This window comes from Haliotis cracherodii, unplaced genomic scaffold, assembly GCF_022045235.1.
Source record: "Haliotis cracherodii isolate W230 unplaced genomic scaffold, xgHalCrac1.p SCAF_1, whole genome shotgun sequence".
In the NCBI taxonomy this organism is placed as follows: Eukaryota; Metazoa; Mollusca; class Gastropoda; order Lepetellida; family Haliotidae; genus Haliotis; species Haliotis cracherodii.
The window spans coordinates 42,540,312-42,563,851 of NW_027266264.1; the positions used below are offsets into that span (position 1 = coordinate 42,540,312).

The window sequence follows — 23,540 nt, forward strand, 5'->3', positions numbered from 1 at the left end:
GTCGAATGGGTTCGACGTTAGCGTGCAGAGCTTTAAGGGATTTGTAGAAGGTCTGCCATGACTCTTTTTTAGAATCGTCTATGAGTTGTCTTACTTTCGTCCTGGCTGCTCGGACTTGGGCAAAGGCTGATTTATCCCTTTTTGACCTATTTAGGGTTTTCTTTCTCACTCTCCTAGCTTTTGCTATTTCCCTGTTCCACCATGGTACCGGCGTTTTGCCAGTTTTGTGGTCTTTTTTTTTAAATTGATTTTTCAGCTGCAGCAATAATTGCTGAGGTGAGATTTTGGCAAAAAAGATCAGGATCATCCGAGGCAATTTCTGGGGACTTGAATGATATACATTCCTTCCTGAACTTAGGCCAGTCAGCCTTTGCATAGTCCCATGTGGGCTGAGGATTGGGCTGTTCCTCTAATTGTAGTGGGCTACCTATGTAGGTGAGTATAGGAAGGTGATCGCTTCCCCAAGTGTCGGCATGGACTTGCCATTGGCAATGTGAGGCGAGGTGTTTGGTGGCAATTGTAAGATTGTAAGATCAATTGAACTCTCTGCTAGAACTTGGCTACAGTATGTATTTAATGAAAGTTTGAACAATAGAAAGGAATGTGATTGGTTGATACACGATTGGTTGTGTCCTATGCTAAATGGATGGCTGGACAGAGGGGAATACTAAATCCTGTTAATCCTGTTGGACTGGCACTAATCTTGTTGACATATTTACTGGATGCTTTGAAAGAGATTAGGGTGTCACTATAGATGAGCTTGTGTGGGGGCTAATCCTTAATGCCCTATAGACGAGCTTGTATGGGGGCTAATTCTTAATGCACTATAGACGAGCTTGTATGGGGGCTAATCCTTAATGAGTCTTAATTGAAGTAATGTTATTCTAATATACCCCGGTAGGTGATGACAGATATACTTAAATAAATATCCTTTGTCTGGGAGATGGGATCTTGATACCTTAGGCTAGCATTTATCTAAAAGCTTCAAATCAATTAAACTATGTAGACGTAACTCTTGTCTTATTTAATAGTATGTCTACCTTATTTTAGGCTAGCAACCATCTAAAAAGCTATAACTGGAACTACTGATATTTTATATATGCATTTTACCTGATGATAATCATTACTTGTTAAACTATAATTATATGAAATGGTGTATAAATATTACACCATGATAACTCATAAAAGCACTTGATGAAGATCTAATTATTATAAGATAACTTAGTATAAATGTTATACCATGATAGACCCATGTTGTGACATAATAACTGACTCAATAATTTGACAGTTTTACCTGCTCTCTCAGATTCCCTGTTGCTTTGAGGAAATATAGGGCTACTTGTGACATGGTCGAAACCAAACTCTCTTGAAAAGTCTTGGAATGTGGAGCTGGAGAATTGTGGTCCATTGTCTGACATCACTGTCTCTGGGATACCGTGTCTGGAGAAGATGGACTTTAAGTGGTTGACGACATCCACGCTCGTGGTTTGTGATAGCTTCGCTATTTCAATGTATCTGGAAAAGTGGTCTATGACTAGCAGATAGTTGGTACTCTGTAACATGAACAGATCCATTCCTACTTTTTGCCATGGACGGTCAGGTAGAATGGAAGGAATAAGAGGCTCAGCAGGATTCACTCTTTCCTTTATGCACTCTGTACAGTTCTCTACAAGTGTACTCAACTGTTTTGACAATCCTGGCCACCAAACGGATTGTTTAGCTCGTTCACGGCATTTCACAATACCCTGATGTCTTTTATGCAGTCCGTCAAGCATCTCCAGTCGCATTGACATGGGAATAACTAGTCTATTCCCTCTGAGCAAAAGTCCATTCTCTTCGCTTAGTTCATCCCTGAAAGCGTAGTATGGCTTTATGGCTCCATTCAGTCTTGGTCTGTCAGGCCATCCTTCTTGGCAAAGTCTTTTAAGCTTCTGCATACTTCGTCATGTTCGATTTCAGTGCGAAGATCATCCAGACGTTTTTCTGACGCTGGCATATTTTGTATGACACTGTCGACGTACATATCTGTTTCTTGTCCCAGTTCCTGTTCTGACTGCAAGACTTCAGACGTGATAGGTGCACGGGAGAGAGTGTCTGCGACTACAAGATTCTTTCCTGGAACATAGTTGACGGAGTAGTGGTATCTCATTAATCTCATGCGAAATCTCTCAACTCTGGGAGGGAGCAAGTCAAGTTCTTTGGATCCAAGCAAAGACACTAATGGCTTATGGTCAGTCTCTATGGTGAACTGTAGTCCAATCAGATATGTTGAGAATTTCTCACATGCCCATGTCGTCGCTAAGGCTTCCTTCTCGACCTGTGCATACCTCTGTTCCGTTGTAGTCAGTGATCTAGATGCATAAGCAACTGGTCTCCAGTCTTTTCCATGTAATTGAAGGAGTACTGCCCCCAGCCCGTAAGAAGATGCATCCGTTGAAACTGTAGTAGCTTTGGATGTATCGTAGTGAGCTAGCACCTGCGTAGAGCTTATCTCTTTCTTCATATCTCTGAATGCGTCCTGTTGGGGTTTATCCCAACACCATGCAGAGTCTACTCTGAGAAGATCTCTGATTGGCTTGGATTTCTCTGCTAAATTTGGTGAGAATTTGCTAAGGAAATTGACCATTCCGAAGAAGCGTCGGACTTCCGATATAGAGGTAGGTTCTGGCATGTTCTGTATGGCTTGGACCTTTTCTGGGTCGGCTTTGATTCCTGATTCATCAATGATGAAACCTAGGAACTTGATGCATGTTTGTGCAAATACACATTTGTCAAAGTTTAATGTCACTCCTGCTTCCTGTACCTTTTCCAGTACTTCTTTGAGTTGAGCATCATGCTCCTCAATTGTTTTGCCAGCAACTAATATGTCATCCATCTGACATGGCACACCTTGAATTCCATCTAGGATTTGGGTCATTTGTGTTTGAAATACCTCTGGAGCTGATGATATTCCAAATGGAAGCCTGTTGAAACAATAGCGCCCGAAGGGTGTTATGAAGGTGGTTAGGTGAGAAGATTCCTTAGCGAGAGGTATCTGGTAGTTTGCATCAAGCTTTGTAAAGTACTTTGCTCCTGCAAGTTGTCCCAGTGTCTGCTCGATTGACGGCAAGGGGTGATTCTCTCGGTGAACATTCTCGTTCAGTTTTGTAAGGTCTACACAAATCCTGACCTTATTTCCAGGCTTAGGTATGACAACCATTCCTGCGCACCACTCTGTAGGCTCTGTAACTGGTGATATAACACCAAGACGTTCCATTCTGGCAAACTCCTGTTGGATCTGCTTCCTGAGAGGCAGTGCAATTTTCCTTGGAGTAGACAAAGCAAATGGTTTTGCATCGGGTTTCAACTGGATCTTATACGTATGCTGAGTATTTCCCAATCCACTGAAAAGTTTTGGATACTGTTCCTTGTAAACATTCTGTTTCTTCAAGGAGACTGCATCAAGTCTAGCATCCTTAGTGATGATTTCCATGGCTTCTATTGCAGGTCTTCCAAGCAGGGGCACATGTAGTTCCGTGTCCTTGACTACGTAAACTTTTTGTGTGACCTGTTTGTCCTGCCATTTTAATGTGGTCATAAACTGTCCACAAACCTTGAGTTTGTACTCGCCGCCAACTCCTGAGAGTTTTCTATCAGGCGATTCATACTCAATGTCAGAATTACTTGCAATTTCTGCAAAGTTTTTCTCTGGAATTAAAGTCACATCAGCGCCTGTGTCAATCTTGAACTTCACATAATGATTTTCAACCTTCACCTTGATCATCCATGGTTTGCTGGTCTCATCACGGACTGATTAACGTTGCCTTAGTAACTGGATCCACGATGACTGATCCTAAGCATGTTTCCTCTTCAGGTTCATTATCACTAATTACCTCATGCACGTTTCTGTTTGAAGACCTACACACTTTTGTCCAATGTCCTTTCTTTTTGCAAAAGTTGCAATTTGAATCTCTAGCAGGGCATCTTGACTTGAAGTGCATGTTGCCCCCACAGCGTGGACAGTTTTCTGAGGTCTCTTTAGATGTGTGCTGGTTGTGTGGTTTTCCTCCGCTATCATAGTTAGGTCTTTGGTTTCCTTTCTGGAAACGTGATGAATGGGTTGGTCTCTGGTTGGAGAACTTGCCCTTTCGGATAACTGAATTAACTTTCCCTTCTGCGTTAGGATTTTGAAAGTTGTTTCTCATGGCCTCCTGTTGTTTGTATACAGTTTCTGACTGGCGAGCCTGTGTGATCGCTAAATCCAGGGTTAATGTGGAATCTAACTGCAACTTGGTTGAAAGTTTAGTATCACGTAGTCCAACAACTATCCTGTCTCTGATCATCTCTTCTTTCAAATTCTGGTTATTGCAATGTTCAGCAAGTCCATAAAGTGCAGTGATAAAAGAATCAACTGATTCCCCCTCGTCTTGTTTGCGACTGTTAAATTTGGCTTTTTCAAATATAACGCTCCGTTTCACAATGAAGAATCGATCAAACTTGCCCAAAAAAATCATACTTTTTTGCATCATCATTTGACAAACGAAATGATGTAAGTATTTCCTCTGCTTCAGATTCCATCGTATACACAAGGGTATTAATTTGGAGTTTTTCATCATCTGCGCTTAGTTTTGAAGAAATTCTGAATCTTTCAAAGCGTTTTGTCCACTGTTCCCACTTTTCTGGGTTACGAAAGTCAAACTGCTCAGGTGGTTGAATTTGGAATAATGCCATGTTTGTTTCGTAAAAAAATAAAGTTCTGTGTTTACTGGTTTGAGTCTTCAGTTAAGTATTGCACCGCTGTTCACTCACAGATACTATTTCTGAATACTTCGGAGTTACTCACTGTCTTTTCCCGCGGTTTCGAGGCACACGTTCTCGTTTCCGTTTAGAGTTCACAGGAGAAATCCCACCTATTTTGACGCCCGCTTGTCGCACTCACAGAGTTCAGTGTCGAGAACGTAGTTACACACTTCTGACACTTCTGACACCATGTTGTGTTGCGTTGACACTAAGACTAGGGTTCGTTTGAGTACGTATTTATTGACTGGAGTTACATGCGACAGCCAGCATTGCGTCCACTCGAGTCCCAACACAGAACTCATGACATAGGGGAGTTAACTCTAACTAACCTAGACTGTGTTTTTTACCCTGAACAGCAATAATGCTACAACCCATAGCTAAACAACAAGATATAACAAAACAAAAAGACGTGTTGAGTCAGATGTATGTTTATAAACATTCATCTCAGATTTGGCTGTTACATCAGATGTATATACACATATATTAAATTTAGTCATGATATGTACACAACGTCATACTCGGTTCATCCTGTTGTCAGACTAAGGTTTTTAGGCAAGTTTCAGGAGGTGGCCCACAGCATCTAAAAACTGAACTGGAGTCTTCTGACCAAGGCGTAGATGGTCTTTCAATCTGATGATCTGGTTGTCGATCTCGCGATACACTCGCTTGCGGCTGGGTGGTGCTGCTCCAAAGTTGACCTGGACGAGTTTGCTTCTTTCCGCATGTTCAATACGCCTGATGACCTCCATAAACCAGAAGATATTGGGATGGCTATGAGGCAGGGACTGGTTCAACCGGCAGTGAAAACCTTCCAGACTGTTGTTGGTGCGTGGCCCTTCAGTTTCATGGTGATTCCACAGGGGCAGCGGAAACCTTGCATCATCATCCACCCAGTTGAAAACCATGTAGTCTTTGAAATCTTCAATGCGACGACCATCAGGGGAAGAGTTCATTACACCCAGCCATACATGGAGAAGGAAGGCAGAATGGGTATCTCGTTGTCATCTTCTTGTGCTAGCTGGTCATTGTAGAGGGAGTGCATCTTGGTTGTTTCTTCACGGGCGCCCTTTCGAAGTGTGCTGAGGAACTTGAGTTTGTTGACATGTTCTGGTGGATGGTTGTGCTCAGTCTGGTTCCGGAGGATGTCGTCATTTGTTGTGCATCTACCAGTGCAGGTCTTGATAACACACCTCCAGTGGGTGCTGCTCTGTCTTTCTCGATTTCGGTTGTAGAGATATTCATCCAGAAGAATCTGAGGTGTGCCTCTCTGTGACATAATATATTCCACTTTCCTTAACCCAGCCATTCTGATAATGATACCATGATCTGCCAGTAATTATATTTATATCACAGTTGGTAAAACTGAGTAGACTCTGACAAATTGATAGTAAAAGATGAATTGTTTTATATTGTAAATGTTATTATAACAAGCAGCTAAGTGCAAGTGTAACTTGAGTAGTAGTCTAGTTGAGAAGTTCTTCATTTTCCACAAGCTTTAAAGATCAAACACTACATATTGGATTAACATAATAACTTATAATCAGAGTACAACATGCAACTGGAGTAGCAATCTAGTAAATAACTATAACAATAAATAAGTAGAAAATAAGTAGAGAAAGATCAAACAATGAACCCTGAGACATGCCTAATTAGTTCACTGAGTAGGACTGTACCATTGTTGTGGGTACTGCCCTAATTAATCCCCTACTTCAGTGTCTGACAACTGGCTGTCTAACTAATGGGAGATAACCGAAGGATAACCTGTAGGTTGTGGTACCGCGGTTAGGAACGGCGAGGACCTAATGGTGGGATTAGTTTCCCTGGGGTCGTGGACCCTGACATCCCTATGGACGGTTCCTGGTGTAAGATAGGGAAGCCCATGTAGATAGTGTCCTGCCGTATGAAATGGGGGCTAGTCAGCTCATTTTGTGCTTCCGTACTCGCGATTAAAAGCACTGAATGAGCTGAAAGCCAAAAGGAGGTTAGCAACCGAGAGCCCCAAAGGAATAGTAGGGATATATATGTACGATGTAAGGAGAAAAAAACATGAAATATATGTGAAAATTACCAACGTTCTAGTTGCAGTGATGCATTTTACACCTAAGTATACTTGAACTAAAAGCAGTTAAGTAATAAACGACAATGGTATGGCATCCTCCATGACATAAATAAGGTAGTACATGTGAACCAGGACAAGAGTCCTCAAACTGAGTACATGGTAACCAGAGTCACTGGCTCTATGCGAAGAGTTCCATGATAGCATCCAATCACTGTTAAAACCAAGTGTCAAAGTCAGTGTGCACAGTTGGACACGGTACAGTATATGGCAGTAGTCACGTGCACGGCATGGCTACTATCCGAGTCTGTAGTTTTCCAGCACCACTACTACGCAAGAGTACAGTTTATCTACCATTGTATGAGATACAATAGGATTTAGTTGCGCACCACAGAGTCACAGATTGCAACATAAATAGCACAAGTCACACTGCACTGGAATCACGAGACTGAACGTCCCATTAGATGGGGTAAATTACTATGCAGATTGCACTCTGTTGGTTAAACATTATACATAATGAAATCTGTGCTTGTCTCAAGGTATCTTCGGGGGTTCGTATGTACCCGGTGAAGCAGTCTGAACTCCACCTCCCCAGGGTTTTGATGAGATGGTCCTCCATTCTCACTTGTGCAGCTGTGGTATAACCACAATAACCATAAACTGTTTGCTTCTCGTGTGGCCTCCTATGCTGAGAAAGGTCAACCCATCAGGTGGGATATGCCTGATCAAAGAATTCTCACTAGGTGCTCTACAAGAACCTATAAGTCGTGCCAAATTTGCCATAGTGTGACACACGATAGTGACCATTGCCATGAGTTCAGACCACGGAGGTACAACACACCTGTCTCTGCGCCAATCCTGAAAGAATGTCCTGAATAGGATTAGGAGCTCAAGCCTATCCTACACATGATAATGTTGAGCCATCTTAGAAATGTAGTCCTCGTAATAGCATGGAAACGGCTGTCCACGAAGAAGGGATCATGGGCCTGAGCCCCACACTTGCGTCTTATGAGGATCAGTTGTGAGAGGCTTCGAACCGGACAAGCTGGCTTGTTTTTGGCAAACAGGGAAATGGCCACTCCTTGTCAGAACGGGTCAGTTTTTGAAGTTTTCAATGTGAGGATACACCTTGGACACATAAATTGACATCTGCATCAAAACTGTCTGAAAAGGTGAACTCGCCACACCTGAGGAAGCCGAAGAAGGCAACGGTACACATAGTAATCATGATATAGTCATTAAAAGGACCCAGAACGCCATTCTTCAGCAGTGTCATAATTTGACACAGAATATTGAAAGTGATGGGTAGTGTCTTGCTTTTTGGTGGGGCTTGTAGTTTCTTCTATCCCCACAGAAGAGTTTGAATACGTGTGTTGGCGCCCGAGTCGGCAGAGTCGAAGAATGTTGGTATTCCTGCTTGTAGGTAAGTATATCTGATGCCCGCCAGGTAAGTTTTAACAGTAGTATAGGATAACTTGAGCCTGCTGAAGCAGTGGGCGAGGAAAAACTGAACGCAGCTTTTGTGTAGCAGTGGGAGTCCTGGACATGTCCTAGATAGCAAATTCACACTAATCATGAAGTTGATGTAGCACTGAACACCAGTAGCATAGGTATCCTTTGTCCGTGGGGCAAGGGCTGCTGACCATAATGTGTCCAGGTGCCTTGTCAATTCCACATGATTTGAGAGGCTGGAGGGCACAGTATGGGTTTGATCTGTGCTGCCCGGTCTAGGGAGCGGAACAGGTCCAGCTGTGAACGAGAAAGAGCATCAGCTAAAGTATTGTGAACCCCAGGGATGTGCTTAGCTAATACTACGAAATTGCCTTTAGCTGCCGTCCATGTTAGAGTACGCAAAAGAGACATGACTTTTCGGCATTTAGATCTCCCTTTGTGAATGATATGTACAGTGGCTTGGTTGTCACAATGGAATAACACTCTTAAACGAGTCCACCTATGTCCCCAAATTACGGATGCTATCACGATTGGATACAGATCGAGGAAGGCGAGGGAATGTTCAATGCTTAATTCTGTAAGTAGGTTTTCTGGCCACTTCTCTGAGAACCACGCTCCTTGAAAGTATCCGCCGAATCCGAACGAAGTAGATGCATCGGTATACAAGTCGGTATACAAGTCCATGTCCTGGATGAAGCATAAAGCTTCGGACAAAGTGTCAAACAATTTTGGGCTTGAACGACATCCGAAGGCCAGCCATTTGTAAAAGTAGTACTGCTGTTGCCACTTGAATCCAAAGAAAGGTATAAATGCATTTGCTATCGGGATCTGTTTGAAAGCGTCCGAAATGTCAAGTTTACATAGTTTGGCGCCATGCCCTTGATTAGAGATGACAGCGATAGCATGGTCAATTGTCACATAAGAAAGAGAACACTGATCTTTGTCGATGAGCTAATTGATGCTTAGTATTTCTGGTTTGTCGTGGGGGGCTGACAGGTCTAGAATAAGTCTCTTCTTCTGGCTGTATTTACCAATGGCCAACCCGAGGGGACTCACCCTGTATACAGGATATGGCACTGTCGAAAATGGACCTGCAACGTAATCCTTTGTAACTTTAGATTTGACGAGAAGTGACACTGCAGCCTGGTCTTTCCTAGCACTGTAATTGTTGTTGCACTCTATGGAAGTTGTGGGTAGTGGATGAATTAAAGGGTTGAAACCATATCTTAGACCATTAATCAAATAGTTGGTGAACTGGATATCCGGATGAAGAGCCAGTTTGAGTTGTATCCGGGCGTGGTTAATAGGAGTGAGTGGAGATGATGCGGGCACTGTTTCCATGGGTATGGTGGAAATTGTTGCAAATTTCTTTGCCGTTGAACATGACCTTGGGACGTCCCCTGATATCAGCCTTGTCTTCGATATCCTTGCGGTCTGTCAGAGACTGGTGTGTTGTACCTCCGTGGTTTGAACTCATGGCAATGGTCACTATCGTGTGTCACACTATGGCAAATTTGGCACGACTTGGAGGTTCTTGTAGAGCACCTAGTGAGAATTCTTTGATCAGGCATATCCCACCTGATGGGTTGACCTTTTTCAGCATAGGAGCCCACAAGAGAACCAAACAGTTTATGGTTATCGTACCACAGCTGCACAAGTGAGAATGGAGGACCATCTCATCAAAACCCTGGGGAGGTGGAGTTCAGACTGCTTCACCGGGTACATACGAACCCCCGAAGATACCTTGAGACAAGCACAGATTTCATTATGTATAATGTTTAACCAACAGAGTGCAATCTGCATAGTAATTTACCCCATCTAATGGGACGTTCAGTCTCGTGACTCCAGTGCAGTGTGACTTGTGCTATTTATGTTGCAATCTGTGACTCTGTGGTGTGCAACTAAATCCTATTGTATCTCATACAATGGTACATAAACTGTACTCTTGCTTAGTAGTGGTGCTGGAAAACTACAGACTCGGATAGTAGCCATGCTGTGCACGTGACTACTGTCATATACTGTGCCGTGTCCAACTGTGCACACTGACTTTGACACTTGGTTTTAACAGTGATTGGATGCTATCATGGAACTCTTTGCATAGAGCCAGTGACTCTGGTTACCATGTACTCAGTTTGAGGACTCTTGTCCTGGTTCACATGTACTACCTTATTTATGTCATGAAGGATGCCATACCATTGTTGCTTATTACCAAACTGCTTTTAGTTCAAGTGTACTTAGGTGTAAAATGCATCACTGCAACTCGAACGTTGGTAATTTTCACATATATTTCATGTTTTTTTCTCCTTACATCGTACATATATATCCCTACTATTCCTTTGGGGCTCTCGGTTGCTAACCTCCTTTTGGCTTTCAGCTCATTCAGTGCTTTTAATCGCGAGTACGGAAGCACAAAATGAGCTGACTAGCCCCCATTTCATACGGCAGGACACTATCTACATGGGCTTCCCTATCTTACACCAGGAACCGTCCATAGGGATGTCAGGGTCCACGACCCCAGGGAAACTAATCCCACCATTAGGTCCCAACCTACAGGTTATCCTTCGGTTATCTCCCATTAGTTAGACAGCCAGTTGTCAGACACTGAAGTAGGGAATTAATTAGGGCAGTACCCACAACAATGGTACAGTCCTACTCAGTGAACTAATTAGGCATGTCTCAGGGTTCATTGTTTGATCTTTCTCTACTTATTTTCTACTTATTTATTGTTATAGTTATTTACTAGATTGCTACTCCAGTTGCATGTTGTACTCTGATTATAAGTTATTATGTTAATCCAATATGTAGTGTTTGATCTTTAAAGCTTGTGGAAAATGAAGAACTTCTCAACTAGACTACTACTCAAGTTACACTTGCACTTAGCTGCTTGTTATAATAACATTTACAATATAAAACAATTCATCTTTTACTATCAATTTGTCAGAGTCTACTCAGTTTTACCAACTGTGATATAAATATCATTACTGGCAGATCATGGTGATCCGTGTGCGAAATACGCTACAGTCGGAAAGCGCACGTTAAATCTTCTATATCAGTCAGTCAGATCATGGTATCATTATCAGAATGGCTGGGTTAAGGAAAGTGGAATATATAATGTCACAGAGAGGCACACCTCAGATTCTTCTGTGGAAAGAAGCAAACTCGTCCAGGTCAACTTTGGAGCAGCACCACCCAGCTGCAAGCGAGTGTATCGCGAGATCGACAACCAGATCATCAGATTGAAAGACCATCTACGCCTTGGTCAGAAGACTTCAGTTCAGTTTTTAGATGCTGTGGGCCACCTCCTGAAACTTGCCTAAAAACAGGATGAACCGAGTATGACGTTGTGTACATATCATGACTTAATTTAATATATGTGTATATACATCTGATGTAACAGCCAAATCTGAGATGAACGTTTATAAAATAAGTACATCTGACTTAACACGTCCGTTTGTTTTGTTATATCTTGTTGTTTAGCTATGGGTCATTCCATTATCGATCAAGGTAACAGCATTGCACTTTGTTGTGCACTCAACCAGAAAAGTTGTTATTTTAAGGTGTCTAACAACTGGCTGTCTAACTAATGGGAGGACACCTATCCTTCATATCTAACATACCTCATGCATCATATTGTTCACGTCTTTTGCTTAGACATTCCCAAACTTAGATACAGTTTCATGGTTTGTTCCCATCTTCTCCAAGTTTCTGTTATTAAAGTTACCGTTATAAAAGGCAAATTCGAAAGTTGGCTTAAAATGTCCCATATTTACTATAATTAGTGTCTGTGCTTTGCTATCCCACTTCAGACACCATGTTATGTTTGCACAATTATCTGTAACTGTGTTCTACCCTCAATGCGACAGTAAATGAGTAGATGACATTAATGATCTAACAGATAGAGGTCAAATATGTAATTTTGCTGAATTTCAGAAAGTTTTTAAATATCAGGACATCCACTGTTAGATACTGTCAGAAACAGAGAGTGACTTTTCCGTGCATAGTTAATGCAGACCCCCAATCTCCCTTTTTAACATAATTAACATTATTGGTAACAAAGAAGGAAAGCAGGTTTTTTTGTTAATCCTTATTGAATATAAAACCTCTTTAACGTCATGGCCATTGCACAAGGAATGAGACTGATTGGGTTATTGTAAATCTTATGTCACATCCATGCACTACAAATGCACTACCCACTGCAAATATGTTGATGAGATATGCAAATATACTGAACCGCAAAGAGTACGTCACCCCAAGTAACATTGCATGAAAAGTTGTCATTTAAATATCTGGGTAATTTTTGTCAAAGTTTCTAAAATTTAACATTTTCCTTGTCCAAAAAAAGGAAATTTGATGATATAAAAACCTAAAGCAGATGACAATAAAACCGACCGCCCAAACGCATCACGGCAACGGCCATTGTAACCCGATACATGTGAGTTCCGTGCAAATTGAAATGCGCATGCGTTCCCCCATTTCTTGCCCTATAAAAATCCACCCAGATCGGATAGCATTCATTCGTTATTGAATTGCTACCACATGCCAAGATTGACAAGAAATCAGCGACACCAAGCCCTTGGACGATTGCAAGCTGGACAAACCGCCCAGCAAGTCGCCAATGCATTTCAAGTCAAAGTAAAGACTTCTTCCAGAACATTGGTCCAGGGAGAGGCAATGGTGTCACAGCAGCTCGGTACTTGATCAAGTCTTGAGACCACACGCCATACCTCATTTGGCACGTCACTGCAACCATGAGTTTCAGCATGATAACACCTGTGCCCACACTGCGAGAGCAACAAGAGACTTCCTCCAGCAGAATCGCATCAGAACCATGCAGTGGCCTGCCCTCAGTCCTGATGTAAATCCCATCGAGCACCTGTGGGACAAGATCCATAGACGCCTGAATGACGTCCGACCAAGGCCAACAACTGCAGCTGAACTGCGTCAGGTGTTCCTCAGAGTGTGGGCTCAAGTGCCTCATCCATTCCATGTATCGACGTTGCATGGCAGTCATCAATGCACATTGAGATACTGACTTATGATGCCATTTCATCAGAGACTAGTGTTGTGTTTCACTTTAAGAACATTTGACACTTTAATTTCAACCTTGAAGATCAGTTTTGCCAAATTTGATCTTTTTAATATGTCTCAAAGTATGTTTACAGCAAATAAGGTTTCTCATATGTCTATCTATGGTGATGTTTCTTTCAGTATATATGCCAATATGACTTAATATCATTGAATGAAGGTAAAAATAACAATCCTTTGAATACAATAGTTTTGATAGCAAAACAATATACATACAAAATGAGTAGAAAAATTAAATGTCTTCATTTCACACAAAATCAAAGAGAAATTTTAGAATTCTATTCAATAAATATGTAAGCTTTTGTAAGCAACAAAACTAGTTTTTTTCTTATTGGTCATCTTTCCATACTTAATTTTCCTATCTGATTTTCCATGTGCTGTTATTGAAGAATTCTTATTTTTCCAAAAGAGAAAATGCAACAACTTCGGAAATCTCTGTGCACATTTTTGATTATACATAACACTAATATACTTTCAATTGTCTATATCAAAAAATGTATTTATTATCTCCCAAAAAGAGAAACATAATTTTTTTAATAATCTGGTATGTAAACACTATTGGCATATTAGTATGAATACTCTGATTTACATGCTACTGCTGTATGTGTATATGGAAACTTAAAAGGTAAACAGTCATTAGAAAGCAGTCATGTTTAATGGGGTTGTTAACTACTACCTCTGAAGAAGTCCAAATCAGGATAGAACTTCAAAGGGGAGGCACTTCTTTGGGTAACCAATCCCTAACTCTTGAGTCTGGCATGGCCAAACAATAGTCGACAAAACTCAAATGGATATTGGAACTCAAAACCATCCACCCACAAGGCATGAATGATTAAATCTTGACCTCATGTTCCCACACACCTGTCTCTTTTATCATCTTGGGGTCATGAATGTGCATCATATCCAAAGTTCAGAAATACCATGACAATACGTAGATTCATACCCTACCTTAGTCTCAAACTATTTTTCTTTCTGTCCAACCCTTACTGTCTAGAAACAAATCAAGAATTCTGAATCTCCCATCTCACTGGATCGGCTTTTCAATTTAAATGTAGTTGCTTTCTTCAATTATATATTTTCAGAGATAAAGTGTTAGTCTACCCCTAACCTTATGGATTTCATTGTACACCTGTATATCATATTTCATAATAAGTTGATGTGACATAATAGCAGATATTCTATATATAACATAATGAAATGAATAGGTGTGTCTTCAGCCATGGAGTGAGTGAATGAGCTAAAATTTAACATCACATTTGCAATATTTCAGCCATGCCATGACAAGAACAATTTATACATGAATAATAAATATAATTAGACTGTACAAAAAACCTGTTTTCCAGGGCCTTACAACAAGAAAGAAGTGAGCAAAGCTCACATATATCCCCGTTATCCCCGCTGGTCAACAACAAAAAGTAAATAGTTTGTTAATTAATGAAATATTACATATTTCTAACTGATTTTAACTTTATTGTTTTAAAAACTAAGATTGAGTTCCAGTGACAATTGACCCCCCACCCCCCATCTCCCATGTTACCAGTGTTCACTACGAGGAAGTAGATCACCATGAACGCCTTTGAATAAAAATTTGATTGAGGAGTTATAAGAAGAATTGTCAAAAGGACCAAAAATTGTTGATATAAAAACACATAAAAAATGGAACGTATCATATAAGAAAATCAATAAATTAATAATTTCCATCTAGCCTTTACAGATATGGTAAAGAATTCATAAATTCAAACTATCACAAAGCACAGATACTTATGATGATCTACATGTGTGGAAACAATTTTTTAGAACATATTAGCTATACAAATCCAGTCATCAAAATTCCATCATGTTTCCAAGAAAACAGTAAAAGACAAAACTTTCAGAATGTTATGAAAGATAAAAAAACAATCATAGCGGTTAATGTAGCAAGTTTGCTGAAGCTAGAATACATAATATTGTAAACATGGATCGTACAAAAACTCTACCCAAAATTTATGTTTCACCATGTTCACCATGATTCCATGGAAACGGCAAAAATTAAAAAATTCAGAATCTTCAAACTAGCAAAAGGCTCAAGTACTCATTGTGGTAAATGTGTGTAGAAAGTTTGGTGAAGCTAGGGTGTATGGTTAAAAAGATATAGGCCGTACAAAACGGTTAAGTTTCTAATGTTTCCATGGAAACAGCAAAAATTAAAAAATTCAGAATCTTCAAACTAGCAAAAGGCACAAGTACTCATTGTGGTTAATGTGTGTAGAAAGTTTGGTGAAGCTAGGGTGAATGGTTAAAAAGATATAGGCCGTACAAAACAGCCACCCTAAAAGTTTAAGTTTCTTAATTTTTCCATGGAAACGGCAAAAATTAAAAAGTTCAGAATCTTCAAACTAGCAAAAGGCACAAGTTCTCATTGTGGTAAATGTGTGTAGCAGGTTTGGTGAAGCTAGGGTGCATGGTTTAAAAGTTATGGGCCGTACAAAAGCTCAGACGGAAGGATGGATGGAAGGACGGACGGAAGGACGGAGGAACGGAACGCTATATACCCCTGATTTACTTCGTAAACGGGATATAATAACTAGAGTGTGACAGATTTGACTTAGCACTAGTATAAGCACATTGAGAAGTAACGAAAATATAAAATGAACTTACGATCGACAGCAACCAAGGGTGGTCTACATAGCATTGAAATATACAGTCTGATGCTAATAATGTCATCAACACTGATTTATTGCTGAATCCACTTTTAATCTTGCTACATGGATTTTATCATTAGGGAACTTGAAAAACTTATGCTTGATCCAACTGTTTGAAGATTGTGTCCATTCTTACTTCATGATAAACACTTTTTGAGAGGACAAGTTTAACATGTTGCCAACAGCATTGTTTACTTAACAAATGGCCATTAACCTACCTCTCTGAAATAAAAATTTTTGATGGAGGCTTTCAAAGTAGATAACATTGTCATCACTAAATACTGTATTCAAATTGTCAACATTTCCAAGAAATTGCCACTAGGTTCAAAAGACCAAACATGGGTCATAACTCTAAAAGACATCAATTTTTTAACTCAATCAACATATTTACCTTATGATAGATGTGAAAAGTCATCCTTGTATCAAGAGAGATTATCTAGAAATTCTGTCACATTTGAGGATACAGTGCCTCATGTCCAAAAACATACACCAAAGGCAATAACTATCATGATCTGATTTTTGCCATTGAACTCTGGGGGAGCCTGCAGAGTGATTCGACTCAAATCTGGTGCATGAGTGAGTGAGAAAAGTCAATGGCATGGAACTGTTGCAATAAAAAGCTAAAAGGCAGACTTTTTGGAGGTTTGCAAAAGAGTTGCCCTATTATGTATAAGCTCACATGATGCTTCCATTCAAGCAGAACAACATACAAATTCCACTTTGGGAAAGTGACAGGCTCTTCGACTTCTTCCAGTTGACATGACTTCAAAAGGTGATTTTTACCGGTAAAATTAGGCATGGACAGGTAATTCATGTGACTGCCAGTCCCTATGGACCGGCAAATAAAGTACCTGATATCTTTGTTGTTGAACGAAACATTGGTGATATTCTATTAAGTAAATTTTTGTAACAAAGTCAGCTTGTCTGTTACCATCAGGGTTTCCTCTTGTCTACTTCTAGGTTAAATATCCATTTGTAGTGACTTTGTCTCGAAATATTAAAAAAAAAGGAGAAAATTGTGACTGAAGTTTGTGAGAATGACATAAAGATCTAACTAAGTTACTTCAGAGATGACATCTTTGCACTGAACATGATGTTGAAAGAATTAAACCAAATAATTTTCATACATTTTTTTATTTGTTGATAGTGGGGACTGGCAAAAATTAGGGGGGGACTGGTAATTTTTAGAGTTGCCAGTCCACCAGGACTGACAGTTTCAAAAGCCAGTGGGAACTCTGGTTGATGTTTAGAATCAGTCAAGTTAGTCTTGCTAAACATTGCCAATATTGTGGTTGGGATAAAACTGACTCCTTGATGGGCTCAGATAACACATCTAACAGATCTAACTTAAGCCAGCAGGTGGCATATCTGTGTTGGAGCTGGCTGCACATCCAAACTTGCACAGAGAGGGGATGCTCTCAAGGTGGAGTGAGCAAACCCAACTTGATCAAGTGTCATAGAGAGTGGCATTTCCAATTGGAGATCAGTGTATGATACTTGGAGAGGGAGTAGGACATGACAGGCCCCGGTGGCAAAATAGTTAGACTAAACGCTGGTCTCTTCTTGATTCATGCCTTCAGAAATCATGCAGTCTTTGAGTGTAACAGTAGTCTCTGGCACATATTTCTTATTTCTTGGCCTCAGTTGCACACATTGAGCTGCAAACAGCAAATTGTCTTGCATGTAAACAATGGGCATGTGGGCGGGAATACGAGGCTGTACAGAAAAACAAGTATCATGGTGCAACAGACAATCGTTGTTTTTCTGACATGTCTGGGATAACCACCTCAAAATTGACTTCCCTGATCCCTGGCTATTACAGCAATCAGCAATCTGAGTGGGGAAAAGAGGCGTGGTTTGACAGATCAGCAAGTTGAATGTCTGGAGATGCAGCCTGTTGTCGTAGATTGGTGATAGATTCCGACATGGATTTTTATACGATGATCCATAAAAGTTTAAGGAGATTTATCAACAAATGCTGTGATTAAGGTTTGCATGGACTTAACCATGAACGACTCCAGCAACTTAATCAAGTCAGTGGTGATGGGAGGGTCCTGGTGGGAATTGGGGGGAAACGCCTTCTCCGATGTTATACTCAGCTATATTTATTTAAGATTTTGTTATTCTGTTCTTGTAAATAAATTTGTAATTAGTCTCTTGTGGCTCTTTGCTGATGAATACCCCTACAAAATTTGGAAGGATTTGAGGATTTGAATATCAGAACCACAGAACCATAATTGTAGAATGATAGAAGATGAGTCGAAGATGTTATCACATTCTGTGCATCAACATGTAATAGTGCAGAGCTCTGCTCAACAGAGAATACACAAAGAATACGGGTCCCAAACTGTCATGGCATTGCCACACACACACACACCCAGACAGGCTGGCAGTTGGGGAGTCCATGCTCTCAAAATATGTTTCCAAATCTTATCTACCTACTTGAAGTCAGAAAAGATTTAATGTATAGTTTTCTCCTATTGGAATTTTGAAATTTGCTTCAGTAGTGATATAAACTTAACACAACTGTAAGGCTGTCCAAATAAGGTCTAGAAAGGAGAAAAATTGTACATATTCAAGTTCAAACTTTTGATCTTGTTATTCTTGAAAACTACAAACGTTTTTATTATGAGGAACACAACGTTTCGAAGTATATACTCCTTCATCAGGTGAAGGAATAAGAATTTACTCAGAAACATTGTTTCTCATAATAAAGATGTATACATCCACAAATTCTCTTCCTTACGTGTATCACTTCTAAATTCCATTCAAAGACATGCTTGTTGATATTATTCTCCTTACTGTGTGGGTGTTAACAAAGATTTTAAAAACATGAATCATTTATATTAATTATAAATATGCTGCTTGCAGCTTTCGTTTTGGTATATGTAACAATAAGGATGAAGTATTTGTTCATGGATCATAATCAATTCTTTTCTCCACAGACCATATGGAGTAAGTTTAATCATAAAGCTATAGATATTTGATCTAAAGTCTCCACATCGGCTTTACAATTCATACCTCAATGAACCTCCTAAAATACAGTCAATCCTTATAATTTAATTTGACAATGAAAACATGTGATACCAATAATAGTTTAATCAAAATCAATTATTTAAATCAAAGCAGACAAATATGGTTGGATTGATAAACATTCCAGGTATAGGAATACATACTGATGCGTGACATGAATGAGGTGATCATTACATATTTCCACATAACTTGACATGCCCACAAAGAAAGTAGCTAAAAAAAGGGCGAGGAATGTCAAACAAAACTTCATAGGATTGCTGGTATTTGAGCAGTGATTGTGGAAGATGGTAGTATTGCTTTGTTGTTGATATGTTTGCTACTGAAAAATAGCACTAAAATATTGCTAGGTCTGATAACTTCATGATGACACAGGTGTGAGTTCACTCATCAGTAATTTGAATTCTCCAACATTTCCGTACCTAGTGATGATAGAGGTCTACTTCATGGCTAAATTGTTTATGTTCATTGGAAAATAAATGCAATAAACATGTGACCAATTCAGCTAATCAGAAAGCAGGAATTACAATGCATAAGTTGGGCTTTTAATGCTGCTTTTAACAGTATTCCAGTTATATCGTGGTACCTTAGATGACTGGGCCACCTGTGACCCCAGAATTACAATGAACACAACAAAAACATAATTATTCATTCAGAATTCAGAATTCAGAATACAAAGTACAAAGTGATTCCCAGAAGTTTTGAATTGTATCAACAGATAACACATTAAACATTGGACTACACAAACAAACAAAAGCAGAAACACACATAAAATGACATACCTATGAAGAGCTTCTCGCATGTTTTTGAACCTTCCTTCAGAAGACACAAGGACTTGGAGTTTCTCAATCATTTGCTTGGTCTGAAATAGATTTTATTTTAATAAAAATGATCACTGACAAACGCCTCTATGTATCATGACTGCCAATAGTGTTAAATCAATTACACTTGGACAAATATTGACCTAACATAATCTGATAACATTCATTCAACTTTTCTCAAATGTATAAAAACAGGGCAACAAGTCTCAGTAGTACACCTAACTTATGAAGAAATAATTTCATCAGGCTTCAACCTTAGTAGTATAGACAATGACAGTCCTACCGCAACCCCACTGGAGCATGATTGATATACCTATACTGCTACTACAGGGGGAATTTTTAATGTCAAAATGATGATGTGATTCAGTGATCGTCATGAGATTAAGCTAAATTGACTCTAGTTCACCACCACCTGGAGCCAATCAATGCTTCTGTGATATAATTTTTTATAGACAATGACAGTTTTACCAAAACCCTACAAGAGCCAGATTTATATACCTACACCACCACTACAGAGGGATTTTTTTTATGTCAAAATGATGATGCGATTCAATGATCATCATGAGACTATACTAAATTGTAATGAAAATATTCTCTATTATTTCTCATAGACATACCAATATTTTGAACAAAGTGATATTCAACATTTTTACTAATGTAAGCATTCATTTAAATGTGATCCAACGATAGTAAACAATCTATTTTTAATATCCAACCAGTTCTTTGGTTTTGGCACGGAATAATTGACACGCTTGTTGTCTCCCCTGTTCTATGAACTTTTTTTTCTCGTCTTCGCAAATACCACTGGTCTTACGAGAATTGGATTGAATATCCTGCTTCATTGCATTGTATTTGGTTAGTTCTGACGACACTAAACGAAACTCCTTCTCGGATATCTTACAATCAGCCAGTGCTGTTGAAATATGATCCTCAGTGCTGTTCAACTTTGCTTCTGCGAGTATCCGAATATTATCATTTTTTAATCCTTCCTTTTGCAACATACGAGAAATAAATTTTATCGCTATTCCTGCCAGTCCTGAGACTCCAGCTGCTACTTCCATACCAAGTACGATAGGCGCGGCGATTATAGTTGATAATAAACCAACACCAGCTACACCGAGTCCCATGCCAGCTGTTACAAGCACAGTGTCAGCTCCGTCGAGAACATTCACAGCTCTGCGATACTTTTTATACAATCCAAGTCTAAACTCCCTCTCCTTCTCTATTGATGTTTTATGTCGGTTATTTGATGTAATCGAAATCCATCAACAGTATCCATCTTTTCAGATGCTTTATCAAGCACCAGATAGAAACTCATAATGTATATTATTATATCATATATCTTGTGTCTTTAATTGATCCTGCTTAAATGTTTTGAGAGTATACATCAACCTTATTAAATGTATATTATGCGGCATAAATATCTTAGTAAGAGAAATGCTTCCACTTTTATTAACATGGACCCCCTCAAGGGTTGCAATGGGTGATACTCCCATATAAATAATACTACAATGTTGACGCTGGTGTTTCTTGAGCAATATCATTGATAGACCTAGTAATACCTCGAAGGCATCTTCTGGTGCATCTCCAAACAAGACTTCAATAATAAGCGTAGAAAGATCAGGTATAGCATTCAAGTTCTGTTTTATATCATTGAATTCTGTAACCAAATTTAAACTAACATTTTTTAATGCTGGACGACTCATTAACATATGACCTGGGTTTTCTGGCAGGGGAAAGACTAACACACTTTTTCGTTTTGATGGGATATAAGCCCCGAGTACAATCCCACTATTCATTATAATTGATGTCCCTTACCCGTCATCACATATGGTGGGGCAATGACGATATTCAGTAGCCACTTGAATTTTCTTCGACCATAGTCCATTTGTTATCATCATAGCGAGTAAGATTGTAAGAAGTGTTTTTATTGAATCTACTAATGTTGACATCACTGAAATCTCCTAGATTACCTATGAATACAACTTCTTTCCGCTCGTATACATTATCTTGTAAGTGTAAAGCGTATAACTTGCCATTGGTATTGGGTTTACTGAATCCTTCTGTGTCTCCGAGATCGGAAAGCGCAATTGTATTACATTGTCTAAGGTTATGCGCTCCAGGGCCTGATGAATCAACCATTATTAATAATATGGAGTGTTACACTCAAGTATCCTATATGTACAGGTTGATGTTTTACATCTAATACAGAAATTTTGAGATCTGAAATAATGCCACGCTTTAACTTTTTATATTGTAATGATGAGAAAGATTCCGTTCTACCGATATTGTATTTTTCATCTTTGATTGGAATAGCTCTTAGCAGAGTAGAAGGACTTTCGAGTTGAATATTATCCGTTGTACTGATCTGATAAAGATGGATGCACAACTCTTTATAGGGAACTAAATCGGACAATTCAACTCCATTCGATGTTCCGTTGGGTTGTATTATTACTTTTTGTCCAAAAAATCCAAGTGTGTCTGTGAAGTACGGGAGAAGAATTACACCCCCTTATCCAGTGTTTAAAATCAGCATCCCATTCGACTCATTTTGTGTGAGACTAACTCCCAAAGGCTTAAAATGTTCATCATTGAGTGAGCATACGCTGTAATACCCTTCAGGTATAATGATGGTTTTGATTACTCTTTTGGCTTCATTTTGTAATAAGTTATTATTTTTTCTCGCAGCACTTATATTGGTCCACCGTGGGTAATACCTTACATCGCAGAGAGCGACTTCAAGTTGCCCAGCCAAGTTATCGATAGTATGAAGCAGTTGAACAGACTGACCATTTGTTATTCCTGGGAGTGTAACATACATATTAGATATACAAAGATACTATATCATAACTTAAATATGAAATCAACTTACATTACGAATCAGTCGATTTTAGTAAGTGCCTCTGGTGCTAAGTTTTTTTGTTAAATTACCTAATACCTTTGAAAAATACAGGGTCATGGCAACTAGCGATAAAATGGTGCATGATTGGTTCCAAAATCGAATGCAATTTTGGCAGAACCAGTTAAACTTTGCCATATGGTGTGGAACAGGATGTGGTGTATCTCTTTATGTCCCAGGATTTGAACTAAATAAGTCTGTTTTATCATTTCACGTGTACTATCAGATTAGACGTACACTTAAAGAAATTATTGCTCCATTACCACAGGATCGAGCATGGAATTCCACAAATAACATGTACAATAGGTTCGCGTATGAATCTATTTGTCAGGAATTTAATATTTCTAGTAAAGATTGGCGTATTAAAGGACTTAACCGTGGTCTAAGTGTTCCATAAAGTAGACAAAAAACTGTTAAAGAAGAAAGTGATGATTTAGTTAAAAAACTCATCAACAATTCGATCCATTTAAGTTGTTACAGAAAACCAATCTTTTTGCAAGATTGCATAATCTTAATCATGGCTTGGAACTTTCGAGTAACAATTGGAGAGGAGATGTTATGAGTTTTCTGAGTGGTTTAGCTTATATTGTTACAAAATTTGTGCATCCAAACGATAACGCAAACGCTAGGAATGAATTTCTGAATGATAAAACAGAAAATAATTTTACTAACCCGGGAGTTGTAAGAGTTAATGAATCAATAAGAACTTATGTATGGGCAATTCTTGATGTACAATC

The 23,540-nt window shown here is 39.3% G+C and overlaps 2 protein-coding genes across 2 annotated transcripts in view; both read right to left on the minus strand.

Annotated features, from left to right (window-relative positions):
- Nucleotides 1–23,540, minus strand: part of LOC139478127 (ras-specific guanine nucleotide-releasing factor 2-like) — a 969,963-nt gene that overhangs the window by 87,288 nt on the left and 859,135 nt on the right. The window contains exon 26 of the mRNA XM_071260456.1: nucleotides 19,866–19,945. Coding sequence (XP_071116557.1) covers nucleotides 19,866–19,945 — 80 coding nt within the window. The remainder of the gene's footprint in view (nucleotides 1–19,865; nucleotides 19,946–23,540) is intronic.
- LOC139470801 (uncharacterized) lies at nucleotides 5,328–6,085 on the minus strand. Its single transcript, XM_071253094.1, has 2 exons — nucleotides 5,889–6,085; nucleotides 5,328–5,688 (listed from the first exon to the last, which is right to left on the minus strand). The coding sequence occupies exons 1-2, from the start codon at nucleotides 6,083–6,085 to the stop codon at nucleotides 5,328–5,330; spliced, it is 558 nt and encodes a 185-aa protein (XP_071109195.1).